Source organism: Thalassophryne amazonica, chromosome 9, assembly GCF_902500255.1.
Source record: "Thalassophryne amazonica chromosome 9, fThaAma1.1, whole genome shotgun sequence".
Lineage (NCBI taxonomy): Eukaryota > Metazoa > Chordata > Actinopteri > Batrachoidiformes > Batrachoididae > Thalassophryne > Thalassophryne amazonica.
Window position 1 is genome coordinate 30,090,827 of NC_047111.1, and position 21,245 is coordinate 30,112,071.

At 41.3% G+C, this 21,245-nt stretch overlaps 1 protein-coding gene across 6 annotated transcripts in view; it reads left to right on the forward strand.

Moving 5' to 3' along the window:
- Window positions 1–2,246, forward strand: part of dbn1 (drebrin 1) — a 356,842-nt gene extending 354,596 nt beyond the window's left edge. For all 6 annotated transcript variants that reach the window (XM_034177848.1, XM_034177845.1, XM_034177847.1 and 3 more), the window contains one exon: window positions 1,508–2,246. In XM_034177848.1, the coding sequence (XP_034033739.1) occupies window positions 1,508–1,566 (59 nt within the window). In that variant the 3' untranslated portion in view covers window positions 1,567–2,246. The remainder of the gene's footprint in view (window positions 1–1,507) is intronic.
- The last annotated feature ends 18,999 nt before the right edge of the window (window positions 2,247–21,245 follow it).

Here is a 21,245-nt window from a genome sequence, read left to right on the forward strand (position 1 = left end):
CCTGTGTGGTAAGCTGATAACTCGGCAGAGTTATGGTGTCTTTCCCAGGCTTTTATGGAGTGATGATGAGGTGATGGATGACAGCCTAATGATGCGCACCTGGTGGTACCAAAAAGGGCCAACAGGCCAGTACGCCCTCCAGAGGCCAAAAGGTGCCAGCATGGCAGGGCGCCATCTGGTGGTGGGCCAGCAGTACCTCCTCTTCAGCGGCCCACACAACAGAAACTTAACATGTTCAGAAGAATTTTGAGGTTGGGACACAACATAATCCACAAAACTGAATAATCGGATATTACCTCCCGTACAGACGGGAGGTAATCTGCGGCCTTTACTTAATTTTACAGACTGCTTTGGTTTTTATTTACTTGGGACATCTTAAAATAAATCATTTCTACTTGAATATTGATTTGGCTCCACAGTCATTATGATACCACTTTGATACAATTAAAGGCTAAAAATTAAAATACAATGCAAATTGTGTTATTTGTGAAGCGAGTGGTGAGTAATTTTTTTTTGCAGCGCGGTGAAAATGACCGGACCGTGCAGCGGAGCGCACAGTCTGTATGCAGTGTGGTACATTAAAGGACTCACTGTTTGCTGATCTCTTTGAATCTCCCCTGGAAATATAATAGGCATCCATAATCCTATGAAACATTTGCCACATTCTTCTGCAGAACACAGTTTTCAGATATTAACAGATTCATTGTAGCTTTGTAGCAACGTCTTGTTTTAACTATATACATTAACACGTAGACTCCACACAGGACTGTTCTGCTCCAGTGTTATGGGGCTGCATTCAGTGTCACTTGTAATCTGCGCTAACCTGGTGTAGGTACTATGACACACAACTTTAGACTGCTGTTGTGCAAAGGTTGGCCTGATTTCCTCATTTTTGGAATTGGGACATCAGTCCAGGCCAGAAATCGCAATGAGAGACCAGCTTACGTTCAGCCATTTGGGAGCTGCTTGACACCAGATTCAGCCTATCACGTATGGGTCTGACAGGTAGAGAGAGACGCAAGGCTGGTTGCCAAGCCAACGTGATCAGTCTCCGCCAGCAGTCTTGAAACACAGAGGTCACATTGGACAAATTGTACTCCCCATTGTGTTTGTGACCTGATAACTGGTTTCACACTGTTTGCCTTCTTCGGAGCAGTTGAAATAATAATTATTAATTAACATGATCCTCACTCGCTCACTGACGTCACCACAGTGAATGACTCTCTGGGTGTTTGTAGATACTTGTAGATGGTGCCATCTTGTGGCTGTGGATAATAACACAGGATTTTTTTTAAAAATATAAAAACTACTGTGTCAGCTGTTCGCATTTTGGCCGAAGTCACCACACCGGATCTGCATGTTGATTTGGCAATTTGATACCAGATGTAGCGCAACACTTATTTTTGGCCTCTGGCCCTACGTCCAGGATCATTTATTGTCCTCCAAAGGAAAGACCAACAGACCCTGATCTAGAATAAACACATTAACCAAGTGTGTGTTTTTTCAGAGATTGACATCACATGCTGGGACACGGACCCCGTGGTCGACGAAGACGACGATGACTAGTCTCACGCTGCCACCGGACCAAGAGGAAGAAGTAGGCAACATGCATCGTAAAGAAACCGATTTTTCTAAAAAACAAAAGCCAAACAAACAAACAAAAAAGTAATAGTAAGTCTTGCATCAAAGCAATTTCTGCATTATCTTTTAGAGGAAGTGAAACCAGTAGCCACTGAAAACCTTACACATGCTAACAGTTTGGATATGAGTTCTTTCTGTGTATTTGTTCTTTTATTTATTTTTTGTTTTGTTTTGGGTTTTTTTTTTGTTTGTTCTTTTTTTTTTTTTTGCAATGCAGATGTAATAGCTTGGAGCGGGGTCCCATTGTTTGTGTACATGACTTCATGTTAACGTAGCGCACGGCTACATAGACGAGGTGCAGCCCGCGCCTGCACGCTGTAGCGCTTTAATAACAAACATCTGATGCCGTGTGTTGTCACTCTCTGTTCTTACCTCTTTTTCCAGCTGCTTTTTCTCTCTTTCTCTCTTTGCTCTGTTTTCCTACCTGCTTCCACAAATATTATCCTCCACGCGGCGACTCTGCTCGGGTCATGTGACTCCGTTTCGTTGTTCTGCAGTATCTGAACTTGTTTCCTTATTTTCGACACTGTTTGAATTGTTGCTCTCCTTTGACCTTTTTTTAAACCCTTTTGTAAGATTTCAAGATTAAATAACTTGTAAATCTGGTTACTTTTTGCAGTGCACACAGTTTTTTTTTTTTTTTTTTTTTTTGTCTCTGTCTGTACCCCCCCCATACTCTCCTCCCCCGCCCATGCTATATTTACCATTCATTCTTATTCACATGTATTCTCCATCGGCAAACTTTTTATTTTTTTAACAGTAGCAATTTTTTAGGAGAGTTTAGCTTGATACAACAATTTGCAGCTTTAATGTTTTTTGTATTTTTCTGAATTCAGGACTTACTATGTGAAAAGGAAATAAACATTGACAACTGTAATGGCAGAAAATCTGAGGTGAGGGTGGGGTGGAGGTTGGGTGGGGGTGGGTGGGGGGGGGGTTGAGCTGTGAGCTAAAAATATATTTTTTCCAGAGTGCCAGATGAACATCACAGGAGGAATCCAAGCTGCTACCGCGCACCATCCCGCACTTTGTTGAGTTCTGTGACTTATCGCATGCCAAGCACTGTTAAAGGGGAACTGTGAGGTTTTTCAGCCTTGACTCGGACTTTTTCAGCCTGGACTCGGCCCTGGTAGGATGGAGAGGATCCGTTAAAGATGCACGTTTCCCTTAGTAAATGTAAATAAACTTTTACAATGCTGATCAGACAGTTAGCCGCCTTACCCGAAGCCTCCGTCCTGCCCCTGTTGTAAGCTAAGTAAATGAGCATCTCATCGACAGTCAACTTGGTAATGTCTTAGTGGAGCGCAGCGTTGACAGGAAGGAGGAAAAACCCTTACATTATGTGTCTAAAAATAGAATCCTGGGCCCTCATTTACCAAACTGTGTGAAAATTTGGTAAAATCTGTATTTATCAAACAGTTGGATGCCGGTCGTACAACACATCAGTAAGTATCATCTACTCCTAAATCACATGCTTTAATCCACCGTGCTTGTGTACATTCAAGGTCATTTGCATTCAGAAACACCATCAGTTAACCATATATGTAACAAAACATGTGTTTGCTGCTTGGTGTACCTCAGCGGAATAAGGGAACAAGAAAATCAGCTTTGTGAAACAGAGATTGAGGTGCTTGCGTGTGGTCACAGCAGCGATGACAAAAGTCCACAAGTAGTTTTAAACCCAACCATTTGTGCAGGCTTAACTTAGACATCACAATCACTTATGGACACAAATTTACAAACTTTAAGAAGCTTTTAAAGCACTCACCACAAGAACCAGCATAAAACCTTCCAGTTAACAGAATAAGTAGACAGTTATTTGTTGTTAGGTGTCACCCCGAATCCTCTGCACTCCTGTGAGTTACCATGCTGCTCTTAAGATAAAATCTCTAATAATGGATTTGAGTAGCAAAATAAGGTGGAGCCTATTTTTTAAGATAGAATTGCATGTGGGAAGTGATTCTCCTCATGCCTTGTAGTAACAGGCGGAGATCACTCAGTGCTGTGCACACGCCTGGTCAGAGCTGTGTGTATATTTATAACATTTCAAAGTATAAGTTCAAGTTGGTAAATTCCACAGTTTGCATAGAAATGTTCATACACACGGTTTTAAAGCACAAATCTGTACGTACAAACGGTTAATGAATGACGGCTCTGCAGTCTGCCTTTTATATAGTCCCATGATCACTGTGCTCTTCTTCAGAGGCTGTTTTGGTGATCAATCATCTTCACGGTGATTATCGTCACTGTAGGAATCAGTCTCATATTTTACTTTGAGTAGTTATTTTATACCATTCAAAATGGCTTGAACAGTTGAGATCGTTTGGCTCGTTAACAGGACCTTCATCAGAACCGAAGAGTCCAGAAAAAAGAGCCGCCAGAGTCAGACCTCAACGTCTTTGGTTCATTCTGCTGTCATACATTTTCATGTGCTCATCGCGCTTATGAAGTAATGAAACTTTTTGATGTTCTAGTTTGTTTTCTTTAGGTTTTGTTTTTTGTTGGGTTTTGTTTGTGCCGAAATGGAGTAAACATGATCATTGAAGTTGATTTCCCAAAGCAGTTTGCACTAAAATGCTACCTGACGACTGTTGACTGAAAACCCTGCAGTGACCTGATGAGTTCTTTTCGTACCTCATTATAACCAGACATCTTCACAGGTTCAGAGGGCCATGTACCGTGCACCCAACCCATTTTCGTTTTGAAGTGAGAAAACCAAAGCCGGTATATAAGCCAACTTCCGTTTTTGGTTTTGATCAGTGACAACAGTTTTAAAAAAAAGGACGGTGTTATATGATTTACTTTCATGTTTCTAAATGCAAATCGGGAAATAATAAATACCTGTGTGGAAAATCAGATTAATTTTGTCTTGTTTTGTTTTTTGGAATTGTGTGCACGCATTATGTAAAATATGTTGAAAACCATCTTATTCATGCACCTCCTGAAATAAAGTCATAAGGAAAATGTGGGTTTCCAGGGGCTGGACTAGAAATGTTATTTTGTTGAGAGGGTGGGGGTGCATCATTTTAAACTACAGGGGAAACTGTCAAAATAAGATTATTTTCTGTTATCGAAACCAAAAAATGAAAAATGAGCCTTTTCCTGTTTTGTTTTGTTTTTACCTGCAACCACAAAACAGAAAAAGTAGGGACAACATGGAAAATACAGAAAAAAAACTAATGGCCCAGTCACATGGACACGACAATTCCTAAACAAAGGGAAAAAAGTTTTAAAAAAAAGTCACAATTCGTTGAGAAAAGGTGGATGAAAGAGCTTCATCACCGAATAGCCTGCGAAGCAAGAGCACAAAAGGGACGAAAGTGGAACTAAACAAAACCGAAGCTAATGATCTCGATGCTTTAATTGAAACGTGCCTGGACCCACAGCTGGAGTAGTGTGTGTCTCTATCTCTGAGTTCCATTACTCGGTGCCTGGGATGGAGCTCATAGCGCCTGAGTCCTGGAGAAACTGCAAACAGAAGCTGTGGAGATGTGTGTGCACGTCGGTGCTCTGGTTCCTCGTCCAGAACAAAAGAGGGATCATCTCCATCATCAGAATCCACACTGTCTGATGACACGCTGCGCGCTCCGTCCTACTCCAATTTTTTTTAAAAACCCTCTGGTTTGCCGTGGTCACTGCTGTATCACTGTATTATGTTCTAAGCCATATATATAAATTTACGAGGTCTGTGAGAAAAGTATCGGACCTTTTTATTTTTTCAAAAACTATATGGATTTGAATCACGTGCAATTACATCAGACAAGCTTGAACCCTCGTGGGCATGCGAGAGTTTTTTCACGCCTGTTGGTTACGTCAGCCGCTCATGGCCCGGCGCCACAGGAAAAACACCTCCGTTGGAAGCCTTAAGGACAAGTTGGAACATGTCCAGCTGTTAAACAGTTTCTCAGATACTCACTGTACTGAAAGCCATCAAAAGCCGCCTGGTTTTTACAAATGGTTATCAACACGGAGGTGTTTTTCCTGTGACGGTGCGCCGCGCCGGCTGCCTGCCGACGCGCCAATCCGTCCGCACGTCTTTCATTACAAAATCTCCTTTAACAGTGGAATGTCCGGATAAACTGCTGATCCCGAGCTCTTCTGAAACTTCTCTGTTCTCTCACGATGTCCTGGGTCAACAGAGGCTTAAATTTGGAGGTTTTCAGCTTGAAACAGGCTGACGACGGCGCCTCGGAGCGCTGCGCGACGTCCCACTTCGTGGGAAGTCCTAAAAGCGACAGTAAGACTCCATAATCTCTCATCAGCCATTAAAATTTTCACCGAAAACCAGTTGAATTTCTCGAATGGTGTCCACTTCGATCTGCCTCACAGGTTCTGAAAAAAGTTTGATAAAGCAAAGCGCCAGTCTCTCAGGAAGAAATCAGACAAAGGAATTCCGACGAGGGGGGTGGACTACTCCTCACTCAAAGCCTGCCCACAGGCGAATGACGTAACCGACAGGCGTGAAAAAACTCACGCATGCGCACGAGGGTTCAAGGTTGGCTGATGTAATCGCGCGTGATTGAAATCCATATAGTTTTGAAAACAATAAAAAGGTACGTTATTTTTCTCGCAGACCTCGTATAACAGAAAACTGTCAAAAGGGGGAATAACTGGGTGATTTTGTGGTAACGGAATTACAATCGGAGCACATTTTTAATGGGGAGCTAAAATATGGCCAGATTTTCCCGTTGTCGTAATTCCATTACCATAGAATCACCCAAATATAAGTGTAAAGATGATTGAATATATCAGAGCAGTAAATTGATCTGTCCGTGTGAATGCGCACTGACTCACGTGCGGTTATTCCACCAGCTGCAGCTGATCCACAAGCTGAATTCTGTCTTCCAGAACAGCTCTTTATATAATCATTTGAATTATCTACCTGTTGCCACGTGTACAGAAGGGCTGGATTGTCATTCCTACACTCATATTGTTATATTTAATAAAAAATAAGCGCACACAGGAGCTGCCGCTGCGTTCAAGTTCCATCGGAAATTACACAACTTTTTTGTTGTTTCAAATTCAGCAGTTGCTTGTGGCAAAATAATTCATTGTATCCACACAAAATATTCATTCTTCCCTATATAAGGTGCCTGAGCCCAGTGAAGCTGACCCCCCACCCAGATCAAAAAATCCAAGCAAACAGGCTGAGTTTGCCCTGTAAATTCCGACGGTACATGAACACAGCAGCAGCCTCAGCGTTCACAAACCGGCTTCTGCACTGTGTGAAAACATTCAGCTGGTCGAACGAAGTTATCTAAACAATAATGTTACAAAAGCTAAACAAACAATTAAAAATGCCAAGAACCACAGCAAAATGAAACACGGATGAATTGAGGTTTTCGTTGTCCTTCGTTCAAATTTTTCAACAGTTTAAAAATCCTGACGAAGCGCCAGCTGCAAGAACGAAGCTACGCGAAGGTTAAACAATGCCAGCGAAAGTCAATGAAAGTCCAGATTTCTTGTTTCGTCAGGGCTTCATTGCCCTTCATTAAGTGCCGTGTGACTGGGCCATTAACAAACAGACTCTTGGCTCCATCCACCTCTCATTGCCCATATTGTCCCGACTGTTTCTGATTTGGGGTTGTACATCAAAACAAAAAATCGAAGTTGGGTCATTTGCCATTTTTGGTTTTCTCACATCAAAACACAAACCTGCAGAGTTTGTTTTCACTCTTCAGCATTTAAGTGAGAGAAAACACTGAGAAAGTTGTTAAATCCTTGATGAGCGCGTCTCCTCGTTCCATCGTTTCTCCTGATTGGTAATGTTCCGCAGACTCGGCCACCTGCCAGTGCGCGCACGGCCAGCGCTAACAGGGCCCCAGCGTTAGAACCCCTCCACTCGGTTAAACACACACGGATCACAGAGCCGCAAAACCGGACCTGAACCATCCGAACCAGTCTGACTGACACTCCGGTCTCAGATTATAAGAATCAGAGAGGCTTGTGAAGACTTAATCATGTAACTGATCAACAACATGACGGACATTAGTGTGTGACCCTTGACCTATGACATAAGCACAGTACCTCCATAGATCTCATTCCAAAATACTGTGAAGACAAATGATCAACATCAGGTTCCTGCATCAGTGTTTAATATTATCAGACCAAACTCCAGACCTTTTGTTCTGTCTGCCGAAAGAAACCTTTCATAGCTTTGCGAGATCACAAACAGTACATCAAAGTAACCAGCTTCAGTTGCCATCGCTGTGTCCACCACACAGAGGGACCACCCGGATCCTGGATGGCAACCAGGCAGACAACTGATGCATCCCCACATCACTGAATTCCAGAATACAAATAAAGACCGAGTCATCCGGTGACATCATTGATTTGCAGAGGACGTCACCGGAGGTACACGTGTTCCCATCCAACAGACAGGATTCTTAAGACCTCTCTTATATGTATATAGTATATGGTGCACTAAACTAGGTTAAGTAATGTTACAAAAGAGTGACAAAAAACATTTAATTATGGTATTATTTGTTGATTTTCAATTCAACAAATTTATAGACAACAGTACAATTAAAGGTGATTAATGGTGTATGTCAACAGAATTGTGTTTTATTTTTGTAAACTCAACAAAGCTGGATCTGGTTTGTCAGCTCTTTGAAAGTATTACATTTATCGTGAACTTTAAAATCAATTTGTGGTTGCAATATACACCATCAAAAATATAAAGAGGCTGGGACCAGTGGACCCTAGAACCAGTGGACCTTGGACCAGTGGACCCTCCCAGTTCAATCGGACAAAACTACGTGGAAATCTTTCACTAAGACAAAATACAGTTTGTGACGTCACACTCCCAGCAAATGTATTTTACTTGGATTTTTTTTTACTGATCTGATGTGGTGTGAGAGGCGTGGCCGAGTGAGGTGGAAAATATGTTTTAAATTTTTTTTTTTTTTTTTTTTTACAATAGCAGCAATAACAGTGTTGGTGTTTTTGTTGTAAACTCCTGTAGAGAATAAAAAGAAGTTTGGAAAACATGCTGCTGCAGTTTGTATTTTAAACTCCTTCAAATCAACTTTTACTGAGCTCAGTGCTTGTTGATCTTTGGAAGGACTGAGCGCACGTTGCCCCACGTTTATATCAGGGCACCTTTCCGTTTAATTGAACACAAAAAGTCAACAGCTTCCATCGTTTATTCTGCAGAAAATGCGTCCAGTGTGTGTGAGTGTGCTTCTTTTGACGTGTCTGATGAGAGCAGTACAAACACAAAGAATCCAGCAACACTCGCCATTACCACTGGAACTAACATCTGTCACAGCATCTCCTCACAGTCACCTGGAAGCGGTGTTGGGCACAGCTAAAAGTTAGCTTCGATGACCGCTAATCCACTGTCTGAAAAGTTCTTTTATAACCCTAAACTGCTAAAAAAAAATAAATAAATAAATAAAAATTGCGGAAGCTACAGCTAACCGATAACTTTTAGTATTGACTCCGGTACACTGTCCGCTACTGACAAGCCAGTTTTGAGTTTAAGCACCGCTGATGCTTCTGAGCAGAATCAAAGGTGATCACAAACCCAACATAAACAACGAGTCAGAGCATCTGTCTTTGTGTGTCCTGCCCACTGCTGTAAGGAAGAGTCATTTACTTTCAGCATGGAACCGTACCGACGTGTAGCAGGAGACATCAAAAGGAAGGCAGTTTTCACTTATGGTTTCAATTTATAAACAAAAATAATTCCAGACAGTTCATCAACATTAATGTCAACTGTCCTTTTTACAAAATGAAAATATCGCACGTATGTTTTAGTTTTAAAGTAGTGTGCTAATTCTGAAGGTTTGAGCTTTAACACACACACACATGCCAAAAGGCATTATGGGAAAGTGAGACTCCTCTCATCACTGTTTTTTTGGTTTATTTATTTGTAAAAAAACAACACACAAGTTACTGTAATGTGTGTGTTGGTTTTTACAAATAAATGTGTATTTGCAAAGATGTCATTTTTTTCATTTGTAAAATGAAAGGCATTTACAAAACTGAAACTTCTGTTTAAGTGTGATTCAGCTCACTTAATAAACAGAATTTTCAGTTTTGCCTTTTTTTTTTTTTTTTTTTTTTTTTTTTTTTTTTTTTTTTTTACAAATAAGTCATTTTCCCATAATGCCTTTTGGCATGTGTTTTTGTTAATGCTCAAACCTTCAGAATTAGCACATTACTTTAAAGCTAAAAGATATGTATGACGTTTTCACTTTGTAAAAATGACAGTGTTGACATTAATTTTGATAAACTTCGGAATTAATTTGGCTTATAAATCAAAACCATAAGTCAAACTGCTTTGCTTTAGATGTCTTCTGCCACAGTCTGGGGCACTGTATGATGAATGTAAATGGCTTCTCTCTCTCTCTTCCTCTCTGTCTCTCCCCCCTTTTTATTTTCTTCTGGCAACCAGGCTCTTACTGCTGTGGTAGGGTTGAGCTCAGCTCCTCACAGCTGTCTGACTGCTGCAAAGCACATAACAGACAGGAAACAACATGTATGATTTTAGGGTTTATAAATGTTTTTGATTGTTTGGCTTTACTCATTGTGCCAGCAAAAAATGTTAGCGGGCTAAAAGTTAGCAGAAGTAGATTTAGCGGAAGCTAACTGGTCCGCTGATGATTTTCGAAGTTAGCTGAAAAGCTAATCTGCTAACAAAAAAGTTAGCTTCGCTAATTACTGGTTAGCGGAACTGTGCCCACCACTGCCTGGAAGGTAATTACAGCTTTCCACGTGATCTCATTTGTCATAATTGCCCCCTTGATGTTGTGGTTTTAGGTTGTTAAAAAAGTGGAATGTGGTTGTGAAAACATTGTTTCTAACCTTAACAACCATTTGTATACAACCAGCCGGGTGGCTAACGAGTTAAATGTGTTCCGATTTCCGGACGCTTTCAGGAAATCCTTCGTTGTGTCTTAGCTTGAAGAATGGTGCACAACATTTCATGCACTGACTGTTTTACTCTGAGCCAGACACGTACAGCTGAAAATGGTCTTGCTTAGTGTGACTGCCATGACTGTTTTTCAGGCTTGCAGCAGCTTCTTTTACTTGAACATTCACAGTTTATCGGTAGCGAAATGTAGGATCGCCTCCTACTGGAATGCTTATAAATAAGAGTTCTTCTGTATCTCGATGAATCGAGGTAAGTCACTTAACATTAACAGCATCGGTGATTCCTACTCAACATACCACATATCAACTCAGGATTCTACATCTGTGGTCCACCAAAGAGCCTCATGGAAGAGAACAGACGGCGCAGGAGGTACGTTAGTGGTTGAATGTACTGTTAGGTTTGCAGCACTGTCTATCCCATGGGTTAAAGTTCTCTGTCACCACGACGGATTTCCGTCATTTGGAAAATCTAACCACACATACACGTGCACACGTGGTGTCGTGTGTTTTGGGGCTGAAATATGATAGTCTCACTGTCAAAGCAACATCCCATTCTGCGTTAATCAAAGCAGCAATGTCAGCGTGTATGGCGCTGCACTGAGGAGGAAGGGACTGTGTGAATTTTCACTCCTCTCCGCTCTGTTTACTGCTTGCCATGAGCCACGGTCTTTCTCCTCTCTGTCTTCGTGAGAACTCTGGCAGCCCTTCCCCAAGTAGAGCAGGGCGTGGCTTTGCTTTGAACCAATGAAGCAATGATCCGACTCACTGTTTCGATGGTTTTTGTATTATTTAGCTTTTTTCTTAATTTTTCCCCGCTAAAACTCTAAAGAGCATATGTCTGTGAGTAATATTTACCTTTTTTATATTAAACCGACCTGTTATGGTCTGGTTGATGGATGTATTTTATAACTTAAAAACGCGACCGATGGCGTTTTCAGTGTTAAAGTTAGCATTAAGCTGTTCGCATCTCAGCACAGTTTGTGCATTTGTTTTCTGTATAATAAATAATTAATGGCTTAGCGTTTGTTGTCGTAAAAGAGTCAAATGTATTACGAATTGTAATATTTTTTTATTTATATATTAATAATAATAGCAACAACAACAAAAGTAATAATAGCTAATATTGCTACAATACAATTTTTGAGAAACAGACAAAAAGAACCTGATAAAACAAAACACAACAGAAAAGGTAAAACCAACTAACAATGAACATAGAAATAAATAACTGTTTCCTGTGAACACCTAATTTGACTTGGTCTTTAAAAAATGTTCTGGGGGAGGGGCACCCCCAGACCCCCCAGGATCAAGACTACACCCCGCTCCCCACAACCCTTTTATGTACCTTATGTTCAAGTTTTGCATTCTTTTTATGCTTTGGCTGTCTCTCCTTAGAGGCTATTTAGAATAGATTTGTATGCTGTATAATGTGTTTATTGTATTTATTGAGGAAAAAAGAGTGTGTGCCCCCACTACGCCACATTTTAGGGAATTGCTGGCATTGATTTTTGCCAGGAAAAAATTTCAGTCAGATGAAAATTTATTGCTTTAACCCATGGTCTATCCAGTTACTGTTACCAACATCCACCTGGTTAGCCGATATTAGTGGCACCAGTTTGATAATGCTTTAAGTGGCGTTTCACCCATAAGAACACCATGTCCACAGACAGCAGTGTGACACCACCATGTGTACGATTAAAGAGCTCGCATGGACCAAGGAAGAAACCCATTAAATGTTGGTGCAAATCTGTATTGAGAGCTGCATCCTGACTTTTATCCTAAATACTATCAGCTCTTCCCAGTTTGTCCGTGATCAAAGTTACACACACGCATGTTCAGAGGCCACTTTGCTTTTAATACGAGGGCTGTCAATAAAGTAACGGTCCTTTTTATTTTTTTCAAAAACTACATGGATTTCATTCATATGTTTTTACGTCAGACATGCTTGAACCCTCGTGCGCATGCGTTTTTCCACGCCTGTCGGTGACGTCATTCGCCTGTGAGCACTCCTTGTGGGAGGAGTCGTCCAGCCCCTCGTCGGAATTCCTTTGTCTGAGAAGTTGCTGAGAGACTGGCGCTTTGTTTGATCAAAATTTTTTCTAAACCTGTGAGACACATCGAAGTGGACACGGTTCGAAAAATTAAGATGGTTTTCAGTGAAAATTTTAACGGCTGATGAGAGATTTTGAGGTGAGACTGTCGCTTTAAGGACTTTTCACGGTGTGAGACGTCGCGCAGCGCTCTCAGGCAGCGTCGTCAGCCTGTTCAAGCTGAAAACCTCCACATTTCAGGCTCTATTGATCCAGGACGTCGTGAGAGAACAGAGAAGTTTCAGAAGAAGTCGGTTTCAGCATTTTATCCGGATATTCCACTGTTAAAGGAGATTTTTTTAATGAAAGACGTGCGGACGGGTCCGCGCGTCGGGACGCAGCCGCCGTGACGCTCCGCCACAGGAAAAACACCTCTGTTGAAAGCCTTAAGGACAAGTTGGAACATGTCCTGCCTGTTAAACAATTTCTCATATACTCACTCCACTGAAAGCCATCAAAAGCCGCCTGGATTTTACAAATGGTTATCAACACGGAGGTGTTTTTCCTGTGCCGCCGCACCGCGTCAGCTGTGTCCCGACGCGCGGATCCATCCGCACGGCTTTCATTAAAAAAATCTCCTTTAACAGTGGAATATCCGGATAAAATGCTGAAACCGACTTCTTCTGAAACTTCTCTGTTCTCTCACAACGTCCTGGATCAATAGAGCCTGAAATGTGGAGGTTTTCAGCTTGAACAGGCTGATGACGCTGCCTGAGAGCGCAGCGCGACGTCTCGCACCGTGAAAAGTCCTTAAAGCGACAGAATCACCTCAAAATCTCTCATCAGCCGTTAAAATTTTCACTGAAAACCAGCTTAATTTTTTGAACCGTGTCCACTTCGATGTGTCTCACAGGTTTAGAAAAAATTTTGATCAAACAACGCGCCAGTCTCTCAGCAACTTCTCAGACAAAGGAATTCCGACGAGGGGCTGGATGACTCCTCCCACAAGGAGTGCTCACAGGCGAATGACGTCACCGACAGGCATGGAAAAACTCACGCATGCGCACGAGGGTTCAAGCATGTCTGACGTAAAAACATATGAATGAAATCCATATAGTTTTTGAAAAAAATAAAAAGGACCGTTACTTTATTGACAGCCCTCGTATATATACTATCGGTTCATTTCATAAAACAATACATGAAATATGTAAAAAAAAAACAAAAAAACAATGAAAAAACAGGTGGTTTTCGATCCTAAACATAAATGTCGGCGTCCGTCTTTCCCAGAAACGGTGAGCTCTATGTGTGCTAATATGCTCCACTTTTCAGTAATTCTACAACTACTTAACACTAAATTTGCAAAGAATGAAAGCACCGGCACCCAACCTTTGATATTTTCACAATGATATTTTAATATGCCACAGATTTGAAGCCTGTAAAACATTGTCAACATGTATACACATTACACTACATTGACGTTTTAAGCAGGAGAGCTAGCTGGACCTTTAGCCACACTGCACATGTTCCTGCGGAGATGGCGACTGTCTACTGATGCAGACACCAGCGGGACTTTGTGACATATCAGCTAACTGTAGAGTTTCCTTGCAAACAGTTTCAAGGAAAGGGGCCGCAGTCACGACCGTGTCTCTGAAATAGTGTTAATGAAGGATGATGAATTCTGAATATTGTGCAAACATCATTTACACACAGTTAAACCTGTTTCGGGGAGGGTCCACTGGTACTACCCTCTTTATATTATTTGATGGTGTATATTACAACCCCAAACTGATTTTAAAGTTCACAAATAAATGTAATGCTTTCAAATAGTGAACAAACCACATCCAGTTTTGTTCAATTTACAAAAATAAAACATATGATTCTGTTGACATACACCATAAATCACCTTTAATTGTACTGTTGTCTATAAATCTGTTGAATTGAAAATCAACAGATAATGGTAATTCACTATAATTAAATGTTTTTTTTTATTGTCACACATTTGTAACATTATTTAACCTATTTTAGTGCAACATGTAGCCTACCACAAAAGTAAAAACTTCAACATGCTCTCCTTAATACTAGGACTAGAACTCGTGGACCCTCGGACCAGTGGACCCTCGGACTAGTGAGAAGTTCCCACCTGTTTCAGTTCAGTTTCACTCTGGTCTTGTCTGCTTTTGATACGAGTCATTCCTCTTGCTGTATTTGCCTGCTGCAGCCCCATGATGGCGCTGTTTATGTTCTGTGAGTCTTTGAGGACCTTGTTAACGCTGCATAGTGCAGCGGATAAGAGAATATTTAGAAGGGAATCCTGCAAATGGTGATAAAAGCATCAAATTCGGCAGAAATACTCCTCAGGCAATCCTCTTGAAAAAGAAAAAGGATTGGCCACTTGAATTTTCAATCGGTGGTCAGGTAGGGGTCAAATGAAGATACACAGAGGTCAACGTTAAAAGATGCTCCAATCATATTGAAAAAATATCCCATATTATTTACCTGATCATATATATTCCAAAAAGGTATAGTTTGGACTATCTGTGACTGAATTCTATGGAGTTACGGGATAAAAACAGCAAGAATGGTGACAAAGGTCAGTTTCATTTTGTACAGGGGTCAAAAGTTAAAGTTGCCCCAATTTTTGTAAAAAGTGCAAATTACTAGTTGAGTTAACATGGTTTTAAAAAGGAATAGTTTGGACCATGTATCATCCTTACTTATCACGTTACGGGGTAACATATGTCACATGTCATAGAATCCAATAGACGTAGACCTTGTTTGACGTTTACTTTGGAGACCAAGCATTCAACACTGTCAACACTATTCCATTTGTTAATCCTATTAGCTCAACCAGTAATTTGCATCACTTTTTTTTTATCAACAAAAACAGGCATAACTCAAAGTTCTTGTTCGACACGGTGGCAACACTTATGCATGGACAACCACCTGTAGTTTGCTCTCCTTTTACAGCACAAGATTTCCTGGATTACTTTGGGAAGAAATTAGAAGACATCAGGTTAAACATATCACCTTAGTATTTCTCTGTTTTTCTTGTTGTTTAATGCTGGCAAATTATACAGTATTTTTTGTCTTTCTGATGCCTGATTCTGTTTTTGGGAGTTGTATTTGTGTTGACGATCATCCTGTCCTGTGCACCAATAGCATTTCTTGTATTGTGTTTGTAGCATGGCCCAAGCAGAGGGTCACCCCTTTGAGTCTGGTCTGCTTGAGGTTTCTTCCTCAGAGGGAGTTTTTCCTTACCACTGTTGCTCTGGGGGTTGGTAAGGTTAGACCTCACCTGTGTGAAGCGCTTTGAGGCAACTCTGTTGTGATTTGGCGCTATATAAATGAAAATAAATTGAAATTGAAAAATTGAAAACTTTTTACCAAAATTGGAGCAACTTTAACTTTTGACCCCTGTACAAAATGACACTGACCTTTGTCACCATTCTTGCTGTTTTTATCCCGTAACTCCATAGAATTCAGTCACAGATAGTCCAAACTATACCTTTTTGGAATCTTTATGATCAGGCAAATAATGTGGAATATTTTTTTCAATATGATTGGAGCATCTTTTACTGTAATTTTGACCTCTGTGTAATTCTTCAATTGACCCCTACCTGACCACCGATTGAAAAGTCAAGTGGGCAATCGTTTTTTCAAAAGAAGAGTGTCTAAGGAGTATTTCTTCCGAATTTGATGCTTTTTTCACCATTTGCATGATTGTTTCACTTATCTGCTGCACTAGCAGGGAGTTTGCAGCTCCAGCTGTTCATGATGTAACAGTGGGCGGGGCTAACAGGCAGGGGACGGAGCCAATGAGCACCTGTTGCCATGGTGACTTCACCGAAGGGGGCAGTGGTTCTCTCCTTACTACATGTAAACAAGGCTGCACATGTTGCTAAGCAACGTGTTTTCTCACAGGCGTCCATGTTGGATCAGGTTGGATGCAGAGAAAAATCTCAGTGATAGTGTCATTGTTTACCGAATGTTAAATCACTGAAATTCCTGCTGCTCACACGCACGTAGCACTGCAGGAGTCGTCAGCGGTGACATTTAACGGCTGTATATTCATGTTTTCAGCAAAACAAATACTGAAATTTCTCAGAAAATATCCCACAGATGCAGTGTGAAAATCTGGTTTCATATTTCCAGCCTGATTCAGTGGAATAAAGCAGTTTACCACAAGACCACAGAGAAGATTATCCGTCTCCATCTCACCCTGTCCTCTGTGTCTTCGACTGTCACTCCATCTATGCACACGTCCTCCACCACACTCACAAACCTCCTCTTTGGCCTCACCTCTTTTTCCTCCTGCCATCTTCAGCATCTTTCTCCTGATATACCCTAAAGTCCCTCCACTGGACATACCCAAACAGTCTCAACCTCACCTTTCTGACTTTTCCTCCACTGTTCCTCTGATATGTTAATTCCGAATCCTGTCCATCTTCAAGATTTTCCTTGGGATGTTTTGTAAAGTTTTCCCTCCTGCTGCTTTTCTACTTTTGCTCCACCCTGCCTTCCTCTTCTTCACCGCTCTACCACACTCTCCGTTACTTTATACAGCCGACTCCAAGTATTTTAACTAATATACCTTCACCACCTCTACTCCCTGTAACCACACTGTTCCACTGAGCTCCCTCTCATTCACACGTGTACGCCAACTTGCTTCTACTGACTTTCATTCCCCTGCTCTCCAGAGCATATCTCCACCTCTCCAGGCTAGACTCAACCTGCTTCCTACTCTCAGTAATATCAAAATATCATCTCCAAACATCATAGCCCATGAAGACTCCTGTCTGATCTTCTCTGTCAATCTGTCCATCACCATTGTGAACAAATAGCTCAGAGCCAATCCCTCATGTAATCCCACCTCCACCTTGACATTACTACTGCACTTATCACCGCTGTCAGTGTTCTTATATCCTGTCCACCCTCACATACTTTTCTGTGACTCCAGACTTCCTCATACAATACGACAACACTTCTATTGGCACCCTGTCATTATGCAACTTCTTATAGCCTTCTCTATACTTCTCCATCAGCACACTTAGCGCAAACTTTGTGCTTTTTCTTGGAATGGAGCTGTGTATCTATCTGCTTGTGACCGAACAGGCTGAGACCCCAACACAAAGAGACAAATGTTCCTTTGCACAAAAACTAGACTCAAAAACAAAAGGATGGATGTCACTGTACTGTCATGTTTAGTCCTCCCGTACAAACAAGTCTAGTCCAACAGGCATAATCCAAGATCAAAAGTGGCAGTGAGATTGTACATGAGAGAATATAAATAATATAAAAACAATGCAAGACAGTTAGGTTGCAACCTAAAACAATTTGGTGATGAACATGAATGTGGCTTCAGTAGAACATTTCCTAAAATGAATGACAGTGGTCCAAGAAAAAAGTGAGTCCAGTGCAACCAGCTCAATGCACCATTTATCTGTTATTGTTTATATTCTGTTTCTCTGCTGTGCATTAAGCCCCCATACTGCTGTACTGAATCATGACTTTTCAATGTATCAGTCACAGGACCTCTCAAACTAGTAAAAACAGCTACTTATACAACCCCAATTCCAATGATGTTTGGACGTTGTGTAAAATGTACATAAAAACAGAATACAGTGATTTGCAAATCCTCTTCAACCTATATTCAATTGAATACACCACAAAGACAAGATATTTAATGTTCAAACTGATAAACTTCATAGTTTTTGTGCAAATATTTGCTCATTTTGAAATGGATGCCTGCAACACGTTTCAAAAAGGTTGGAACAGGGGTGAGAAAAGACTGGGAAAGTTGATGAATGCTCATAGAACACCTGTTTGGAACATTTCACCAGTGAACAGTTTAATTGGAAACAGCTGAGTGCCATGATTGGGTATAAAAGGAGCATCCCCAAAAGGCTCAGCCATTCACAAGCAAAGGTGAGGATGACCACTTTGTGAACAACTGCATGGTAAGAACAATGTTTCTCAACATTAAATTGCAAGGAATTTAGGGATTCCATCATCTACAGTCCATAATATAATCAGAAGATTCAGAGAATCTGGAGAACTTTCTACACTTTCTACACACCATCAATGCTGAAAGGTACATCCAGGTTTTTGGAGCAACACATGCTACGATCCAAACAATGACTTTTTCAGGGACGTCCCTGTTTATTTCAGCAAGACAATGCCAAGCCACATTCTGCACGTGTTAGAACAGCGTGGCTTCGTAGTAAAAGAGTGTGGGTACTAGTCTGGCCTGCCTGCAGTCCAGACCTGTTGCCCATTGAAAATGTGTGGCACATTATGAAGCGCAAACCACGACAACGGAGACCCCGGACTGTTGAACAACTGAAGTCGTACATCAAGCAAGAATGAGAAAGAATTCCACCTACAAAGCTTCAACAATTAGTGTCCTCAGTTCCCAAACAATTATTGAGTGTTGTTAGAAGGAAAGGTGATGTAACACAGTGGTAAACATACCACTGTCCCAGCTTTTTTGAAACGTGTTGCAGGCATCCATTTCAAAATGATCAAATATTTGCACAAAAACAATAAAGTTTATTAAATCAAATCAATTTTATTTATATAGCGCCAAATCACAACAAACAGTTGCCCCAAGGCGCTAAGGCAAAGCCATACAATAATATCAGTTTGAACATACAATAATATCAGTTTGAACATTAAATGTCTTGTCTGTCTTGTGTATTCAATTGAATATAGGCTGAAGAGGATTTGCAAATCATTGCATTCTGTTTTTATTTACATTTTGCACAATGTCCCAACTTCAGTGGAATTGGGGTTGTACTCTGGAAAATACATTCAGTGCGTATTTGCATTTTCCAAATCGTCCCAGCGTTTTCTGCATTGGTGGTTGGGAGGGGAAAAGCCCTGCACCTCACCAAAATGAGAAAAAGGAAACTTCTTTCCACACACGTGTGTGTGTAAATATGTAACACGGCCTCATAAAGTTGTGTTGGCTGCGTTTTTGCATTTATCATGCCGGTGTTTATTTGATGCTCTGTAAGACAGCAGCATGTATAATATCTGTTGACTGTTTGGGTGGATGGAATCAGATGTTAGAAGAGATGAGGTACATTTGAGTCCAGCGTTTAGCAACAGAGATTGTTTTGGGGTCTTGGCCAAGTAGGTAAGTTTTTAATGTGTTTAAGCGTTAATGTAGCTGCTGCTTCAAATGCACTTGCGATCATTAAAATTGATGTTTTTCACATAAACAGCCTTTGCTGGTGTCAAATGAACAGCACGTCCAGACAGCAGGGAGCTTTTGTTTCTTTGGATTCAGTTGTTCCCCCGCTGTGTCACACTGACACTTTTTTCAAAGTGTCGTTTTAAAAGGGAATTAGTCACTTGAAAGCCTGGAGACATTTAAAGAGTAAAACCATTTTTTTTTTTTTGTTGCCGACTGACAGAGGAACAGAACCTGATGTATCTGTCCAGCGTTCTCCTTCATGTCACTTCGTCTGTGTCTGACTGAACATCTCGTCCACTTCCTACTAGTCCTAGGGTCCACTAGTCCTAGTATTAAGGAGAATACCATGAAGTTGTTTGTACATTTATGGTAGGCTATATGTTGCACTAAAGTGTTGTTACAAAAGTGTGACAATTAAAAAAAAAAAATTAATTTTGGTGAATTACCATGATTTTTTGATTTTCAATTCAACAGATATAGCCAACAATACAGTTAAAGGTGATTAATGGTGTATGTCAAGAGAATCATGTTTTATTTTTGTAAATTGAACAAAACTGGGTCTGATTTGTTCGCTATTTGAACGTATTACATTTATTTATGAACTTTAAAATCAGTTTGGGGTTGTAATATACACTGTTATGTGGGCCGCTGAAGAGGAGGTACTGCTGGCCCACCACCACCAGAGGGCGCCCTGCTTGGAGTGCGGGCTCCAAGCACGAGAGGGCGCCAGACCCAGAAAGAAGTGACAGCTGTCATTCATCCTCTGCACCAGCTGTCACTCGTTCATCATCATCATCATCACCATAAAGGCCGGACTGCAACTCCACCTCCTCGCCGAGAAATCGACTACTGAAGAGGTAATTTCTCTGCTGACTAATACGTTGTGTCCTAATCTGAACTTCTGTTGCAGCCGTTTTCCTGGTGTTTTGCCTTGTCTGTGGGATTGGCGTTTGGTGTGACAGCGACGGCTTCGCCTCACACCCCAAACCAGATAAGTGGTTAACCAGGAGCTGCATGAGTGTGTGATTGGAGGTGGAGGTGCTTCCTCCTAACTGTGTACAGACTGTGGATTACTGAGTGTGCGGACTCACACTCATTCATCTTGTCTCTGCTTTCTGCCAGCAGTACCAGGGTCGACAGCCGAAGACAGAGGCCACCTGGGGACTCGGGACTTGGCAGCTCCGGTGTTCTTCAGACCGTTGGTGGTGGAAGCCGTGTGGGACGCGGCTTCTCTCTCGTCGGGGGTCTTCTGTCTTCGAGCCTGCCCACACGTCACCTGGTGTCAATTGACTTTGCTAATTCTGTGTATTTCGTTGTGTTTCATCACAACATTAAATTGTTACTTTTTGGCTGAATTCATTGTCCGTTCATTTGCGCCCCCTGTTGTGGGGCCGTGCTATGACACCTTCCCAACAATACACCATCAAATAATATAAAGAGGGTGGGACCAGTGGACCCAAGGACCAATGGAACATCCTCATCACCATCACCGGGCATTC